We start from the raw sequence: 7,298 nt of genomic DNA, 5'->3' as shown, positions 1-7,298 counted from the left end.
GTGATTTGTATTACTCTATAGCTGATGAATATCACTGTTCATTTGCTGTATTGAGCAAGAAATATGGTTGTGCCTGATGTCTAGGAGAGAGATTTCAAAGAAAGGAAAGAGTTCCAAATAGTAAAACTTGTGTTATCCCTAGCAATGATCAAGTGTCTATATAAGTTAAAATAGACCCTTGTGGGAGGCCTGCGGAAAGGTCTGGGCCTACATCGGTTAGATGATTTCCGTTGATAAAATTCAGTTCTCTATTTAAGGCAGTATGTGTCAGACTCTGATATGGTCAAGTTCCTCAGCAACCATCTGAAGGGATTTTGCTTAAGAAATGTTGTAAACTCATTATCATGATGGCTTTCTTTATTAATCAAGACTTATTTTCTCCAGTTCATTTTATGAATGTTATTATGTCATAAGTCTGCCCCAAGTCAACTTTATGTCATCTTTTATACATGAAAAATTCTAGAATTATATTCAATTCCCCAAGAGAGTAGTATCTTTAAAATGAAAAGTGTCAGAGTACAAAGAAAAGTGGTTACATTATTTCAGGATGAAGCATGTTCCCCAAGGCTTCACTCACAGACCTTTTACTGCCTGGCCTAGTGGTGTGAGCTCCTTAGCCCCAGTCTTCCTGCTGAGATTTTACATTAGGGCAAGAAAGAGGTTGTTCATCTGTCATTTAGGAAGGTACAAAATCATTGTGATTATATTTGAGCTATTTTAATGCTCAAAATGAAGTAGTTTTCCCCTATAAAAATGTCCTTTTGAGTTTAGAAAAAGAAAATTGTGACAATTATGAAGTCCAATTACTTAAATTCAGTTGATCAATTTCAGATCTTTGGTAAATTGACTTAAGCAGGCAATCATGAGAGATCTAAAATTCTGTCTCTAAGCCTCAAAATCTCCCTGATTGCATAATGGCTTAATAGCTTATTTGATGCTATAGAAAGTAGGACAGATTTGGTTTCTGTCCTTAGGCTTTTTGTGACCCGAGACAAGACTAAGTGTATACTTAGGCCAAGGCTTATCTGATATTTTCAGTCTGTGTTGCCATGGTCAGAAACAATTTGAAATGTTTTACATTTTTTAAAATGAATATAGAGACATCGAGGTTCACTGACCACAGGCCTCCCACATCTGTTTCATTCTGCTAGCTCTAGCTAAATGACATAGTTCTGTTTTTGTTTTTCTTGAGTGACACTGAGAAGCACATCTCTAACAAACAAAACACAGCGGACAGTTTGAAGCAAAGTTGTTTAAACGTCAGGAATTCTTATTGAAAAAACACCTCACTTGCATATCTTAAGGAGATGAGGTCCCCCTCATGGTGTCAGAGTAGCATGTTAGTGAAGGTGTCTAAATGAGATGATAGTCACTGAAGTCCCTCTTCCCCACCCTGCCATAAGGATTGGGCAAAGATCACCAGAGAAGCCACTGGTTCTTATTTGGGCCTGATACTCATTACTAGAAAGCCTTGCAAATGAAATGATTTCAGAGAACACTGGGCCGTGAGTGATGGGATTAGCATCCTACTAGCGATGTTGCCAATCTTCGCTGTATAAAAATCAAATACCATGTTTTTTTCAAAGCATTTTACGGCTCGGGTAGCATAACAGATTTTACAATGTATTGCACATAGAGGTTTCATCCTGTATAAATATCATGGAAGCAGAAACCGAGGCTGGTCTGCCATACCTGTTATAAGGCCCTTTCTTCATTCAGTGACTTCAGCGAAACCTTGTGTGGTGAATGCTGCCTAGATGCAAAGAGTTATTAACAGGCAAGAAGCAGAGAACTGAGCTCCACGACTATAGTCAGCATAAAGATAGGAAAACTTATTCATGTGTTTGTATGAATGTGCCACACCGCATGTGCATGGGGGTTAGAGGACCACTTGAGAGAATCAGTTTTCTTATTCCATCCACCCTGTGGGACCCTGGGGTTGAACTCAGTTCATCAGGATTGACAGCAACCTCTACCCACTGAGCCATCTCACTGGTCCAAAATTAGATTTTTTTTTTTTTTAAGCTTGGGAACAACACTATGATTATCTGATTTAAATTTTTCCCTTTACAGAGACCCAAATGCCAAGACTAGCTCCCAGGCACTCTGTCTCAACTTTCTGTATTTATTGCTTAACTTCCCTTTGCGTGTGTGCGTGTATGTGTGTGTGCCCGCGTACACACGCTTAACTTCACCTTACCCAAGACATTGATTTTCCTTGAACTCTCCATAGGGCTGCCAGCTTCCTCAGGGGCACACAACGTAGCTGGATTCTAATCCCGTAGAATGGGGACTGCAGCTGTGAAAGTCTTAGCTAAGATTTTAATGACCAGGTTTAAGTAAATGTAACAGATAGACCAGCAGGTGTCCCAATTACATTTGCCATTAAAAGGCTTTTTGTGAGGATTCTAAATGTTATTATTAAAGCCATCATCTGTGTGGCGCTCCATCTTGTCATTCACCAGCGGGGGAAATTTTCAGTGTCTCAGAAAAAGAGTTCATATAAAAAGGAAGCCAGGAGAACAGGAACATCACAGCATTCAACCCAACCAAAGGAAGCTTGGCATCTCTTTGGCTTTCACTTCCCAACAGGTAAAATTCTTGTATTCCTAGCATTATTTCTAATGTTGGTTGTTATTTATGTCTAAAGGGTGTTTTGCACTCAATGATCAAGTCTAGATGTGGTAGGATCCAAGGAAGCCTTGCCCTTCCCTGACTGACCTTTTCAACCACCAGCCTTGGAGGAGAGCCAACCTTGGAGGAGCCCAGCAGCTCGTGGCCCAGTGTTGGACATTGGTTTTAGTTTTATCCCCATCAGATGAATTTTTAAAGGCACATTTTTATCAACCAAACCTAGGTTTACTTGGCAAGAGGGGCATCTGAGCTAGGTGTCTCCCTCTAGATCAGTATCGAGTTCTCTCTTGGTCTTGAAGCTGGTCCAGCCAGCTGTAATGCCTTAAAGATTAGGTGACAGTCAGAAACATGTCAGCAGTGCCACAGGGTAGCTATTTAAAGTCAAGCAACCTTTTATTACCCAGAGACATCTATGAGGAACCTCCTTTTTCAGAGCAGATGGCCCAGCTCTAACCTCGTGGATGACAAAGTTGAGAACTGCTTTGTAATAAGGAGGGTACAGGCAAAGTGAATTTGGTAAGGGATGAATTATGGGTTTCAGGTAACCAAACAAAAATAAAAATGGGCTATGTTGCTACAAAAAAAAAAAATAGAAGATGCCAGAATGAACTACAGGTGTTTGTCCCTAATGAAGTTTAAGAGAGGCATAGGCCCCTTTATTTCACTGTCTGTATGGAATGCATACCAGCCGCATGACTCCCTCTGCAGCTTCTGTAGGGTCAGTGGGCCAGATGCTGGTCTCTGTGCTAAGCACTCAGTTTTCACTCCCTTCAGTCTGGGTCTGTCGTGGTTGTGTCTTGATGTGCCTTAGAGTCGAGATGATCCCCAAACTTGTAGCTGCTGTTCTTCTGCTGAGTCTGGGTTTGGAAGGCTGTTCCAGCCAGCACTGGTCCTATGGGTTGCGCCCCGGAGGAAAGAGAAGCGTGGAACACTTGGTCGATTCTTTCCAAGAGGTAAGTTGGTCCGCACTGGCTCCTAACTGTGTGAGCTGTGCAGTGCCAGCCCCGGTGGCACTACTTTGAGCTTACCCTGGATACTGACTCCAATGCGATAAAGACTTCATGGAGTGGAAGTCAGATTCTTCCTTGCAGTTTTGACAGAGACTAAAGAAACAAACAGCAGGACAGATGTGAAGACAGTGGAACACCAAGTTCATGACAAGGCACCATGCTCTCAAATGCTCATGATATTAAATCAATTCTCCTGTGTCTGTAACTGTATCAAGGGCATAAGTGCTATTATTTCTTGTCACCGATGGAGATAGTTAAGTAAAGAACTTGGAGAATGTTTAACTCCATGAATTATCAAATTTAAGGTTGTGAGGTGAAAAATGTACTAGATTTAATTTTCTCTGTTAGGTTGCAGCGCTAGCACCAGCATTGATGTAGGACGCTTCATTTATCTTAAAACTTCACTTCTTAAGGATAGGGGAATTACATGAGAGAAGCTTTTCATTAGCTGATTATCCAAAGAAGAAACATAGCTGAGTAACTTAAAACCAAGGGATTGTCTGGTTTTGAAGGTAAATCGAAGCCCCAGAATCTGAAGCCTCTGCTCTGTGGGCTATTTGTGAAGCAGATGTCACAGAACTAGGATGTGGTATAAACTGGAAATCGCCTTGCTGGGTGTGGTGTTCATACTGTAGTCACCACCCTCACTGGGTGTGGGGCTCATACTGTAGTCACCATCCTCACTGGGTGTGGGGCTCATACTGTAGTCACCATCCTCCCCGGGTGTGGTGCTCACACCGTAGTCATCGTCCTTCCTGGTGTGGTGCTCATACCATAGTTACCAACCTCCCTAGGTGTGGTGCTCACACCATAATCACCGTCCTCCCTGGTATGATGCTCACACTGTAGTCACCGTCCTTTGGAGCTAAAAAGGAAGAGTTCTGTCCCAGTTTTATTTTTGTTGTGATAAAACACACTGACCAAACGCCATTTAGGGGAAAATGGTTTATGTGGCCTACAGTTCCAGAGAGTCCATCACTGTGGGGAGGTGAGGGCAGGAACTCAAAACAGCTAGTTATGCTGGTAGTCAAGAACAGAGACAATAAGACATAGGGAGTAAATCTATGCATGCCTAGTACTTGGCTTCCTTCCCAGGCCCCAAACCCAGGGAATGGTGCTGCCCACAGTGGGCTTCATCTTCCTGCTTCTTGGCATTTAATACGCAAGCACACCACTTTAAGCTAGATCAAGGCTAGACCAGGATACACTGAGTCTCAGAGCAGTCTGCGACACAGAGTGAAACCCTGTTTGAAATAAAATGAGAGCAGCAACAAAAACAACAAACAGAAACCCAGCCCAGTCAGGACTATAAAGCTTGTGCAGCTTTTATGTCCTGCCTTTTTGTGAGGCTCAGAGCACTTCACTCTCGTCTGAGAGAACACGATCTTTTCTTGTTGTCCCCATCACCTCCTGAACTCCAGCTCATTCTTTAAAAGTGTATCCTTTAACTCCCAGGCCCACAGTTCCCCGGGCCTCCCCAGTGCTCCCTCAGGACCCCCAGTGCTCACTCTTGGTGGAAATGGAACTCTGCTTTGTTTCTGTATCTTCATCTTTGCGAACCTCACTCTTTGTCTGCAGATGGGCAAAGAGGTGGATCAACCGGCAGAACCCCAGCACTTCGAATGCACTGTCCACTGGCCCCGCTCGCCCCTCAGGGACCTGCGAGGAGCTCTGGTGAGTCACCGTGGTCACCACTCAGAGCTAGAATCAGGAAGGCCACCACCTCAGAGCCACCTGAGTCACTCCTGCGGCAGGGCCCTCAGTATCTTACAGCATGTCCCCTCTGTGCAGATAGCACTCATGTTTGTAAACTGCTTTTCTCTTAATTGATTTAAACATGTCTATATACTCTTTATATAGTAATCCCAGATCCAGCCTTTGGAATGACCAACAAGTTTCTTCCCACTGTAATCCTCCAGTTTCCAAAGAGTATTCCACCTCCTAGCTCCTCATGCCTGAGCTGACTCCTACCCTCCACTTGATCCAGCCATTGCTTGCAGGACCCCGGGAACTGTAGAAACCAAGAACAAGGCTCTCTGTCACTCCGCCACTAGGGATTACAATATTTAAAACTTATAAAATTTATAACTCAGAGCCACAGATCTGACTTGGAGTTTTGTTAGGCCTAAAAGCCCATGATTCTCGTTCTTTCCCCTCTCTCCTCTCTTGGCACTGGGTATCCATCCCAGATAAGATCATATGCTGGCAAGCCCTGCACCACTGGGTTATATCCTCAGCCCTCCTCCTACTTAAAAACACATCTCTTTGTGCGAGACAGAATCTCACTGACTTTCTCAGGCTGACTTCAGACTCATGGCACAGTCCAAGTTGGACTTGAATTTGAGGTCCCTTTCAGCCTCCAGAGAATCTACAATTACAGGAGTGTGTAAACACTCAGGCTGTAACATTGCTTGATCATGAGACTAGAAGTATGAAGCAAACTGAATGGGAAAGTAACCTGGAAGTGAGTGTCAGTATTCATTGAGCTGCTTTCCTGCTCATTAGCCATCCTCGGAAAGCATGCGGCCAACTGCCAGCTCCTCAGAGGAGCACAGAGAGCCTCAGTAAACCATGCCTGAAGATAAGGTTGAGTTAAAAAAATTGCTTCCATTGGCTTCAGATTCCACACCCAGCGGACAAAAATGAAGGTGGGCAGGCATCTCTATTTCCTTTCTTGTTCTAATCTTGCCTGTAGCCCAATCAAAACAAGTTGAGATTCCCTGGCATGATGTCATGAAGGACTCCAAGGAAAGGCCGATCTGATCCAAATCCTTCCTCACAGTGACATCCTTCAGCAGTTAATGCAGATTTTAGAATGTCTCACCATCCCAGCCTTTTAGCGGTTAATGCGGATTTGGGGGTGGCAACAACTCTACAAGATTCCACCATGTTTCTAGTTCTTTTGAGTGCATAACAAATGCACCTGTTCTTAGATCTGAGTTTTAGAAAGTAAATGTCAGAAACAATGAAATTCATCTTGCCAATCCAACATTGATGGGCATGTTACATAGAAATGTTGGAAACAACAACGTTCAGCTAGCTAGTCAATCCAACGTTGAAGCGTATGTTATGTATTTTCCAGGAAAGTCTGATTGAAGAGGAAACCAGGCAGAAGAAGATGTAAATGCACTGGCCCCGAAGGATCCACAACACCCAAGTATAAGGTGGACATTTAAACATGTGACCTGTTATAGATCTGTACTTGTGTGGGTTCCAGCATTTTTATGCCCAGCAGCATAGATTTCATAATAAAGCAATGGGTTGTGGATCAAGTACTGTAAATGTGATGTGCCTCTGACTCCAAGCTCAGAATGCAGCTTTAAAAAAAAAAATTTTTTTTTATTGTGTCTTTCACATCATGCATCTCGATCCCATTCATTTCCTGTTCCTTCCATATCTGCCCTCTACCCCTCCCCCCAATAAAACAAAATTTAAGGGAAAAAAATAGAAAAAGGGAAAAAAATCTCATCATGGAAGCTGCAGTGTGACACAGTGAGTCACGCAGTAAACCCCTTTGTCCATATATCATTATTTGCAAATTATTCATTGCAGAGAGTCATTGTCTGGCTCAAGGCCTCTGGTTTCTGTTGCCCTATTGATGCTGGGCCCTCACTGGGAGTCTTCTTGGATATCCTGTTGTTGCCCTGTGTTGGA

At 43.3% G+C, this 7,298-nt stretch overlaps 1 protein-coding gene across 1 annotated transcript; it reads left to right on the top strand.

Annotated features, from left to right (window-relative positions):
• The first annotated feature begins 3,415 nt into the window (after positions 1–3,415).
• Gnrh1 (gonadotropin releasing hormone 1) lies at positions 3,416–6,782 on the top strand. Its single transcript, XM_038310704.1, has 3 exons — positions 3,416–3,587; positions 5,223–5,318; positions 6,727–6,782. Exons 1-3 carry the CDS (start codon positions 3,435–3,437, stop codon positions 6,766–6,768), a joined length of 291 nt encoding a protein of 96 aa, XP_038166632.1. The 5' UTR covers positions 3,416–3,434; the 3' UTR covers positions 6,769–6,782.
• The last annotated feature ends 516 nt before the right edge of the window (positions 6,783–7,298 follow it).

The sequence above is a fragment of the Arvicola amphibius genome, chromosome 13 (genome assembly GCF_903992535.2).
Source record: "Arvicola amphibius chromosome 13, mArvAmp1.2, whole genome shotgun sequence".
Lineage (NCBI taxonomy): Eukaryota > Metazoa > Chordata > Mammalia > Rodentia > Cricetidae > Arvicola > Arvicola amphibius.
This window is presented reverse-complemented; position numbering and strand designations above follow the sequence as displayed.

Coding starts and splice junctions, on each gene's coding strand:
- Gnrh1 (XM_038310704.1), top strand. CDS start 3,435: ATGTGCCTTAGAGTCGAGATGATCCCCAAACTTGTAGCTGCTGTTCTT. Junction 3,588..5,222: donor TGGTCGATTCTTTCCAAGAG/GTAAGTTGGTCC, acceptor CTTTGTCTGCAG/ATGGGCAAAGAGGTGGATCA. Junction 5,319..6,726: donor GGGACCTGCGAGGAGCTCTG/GTGAGTCACCGT, acceptor TGTATTTTCCAG/GAAAGTCTGATTGAAGAGGA.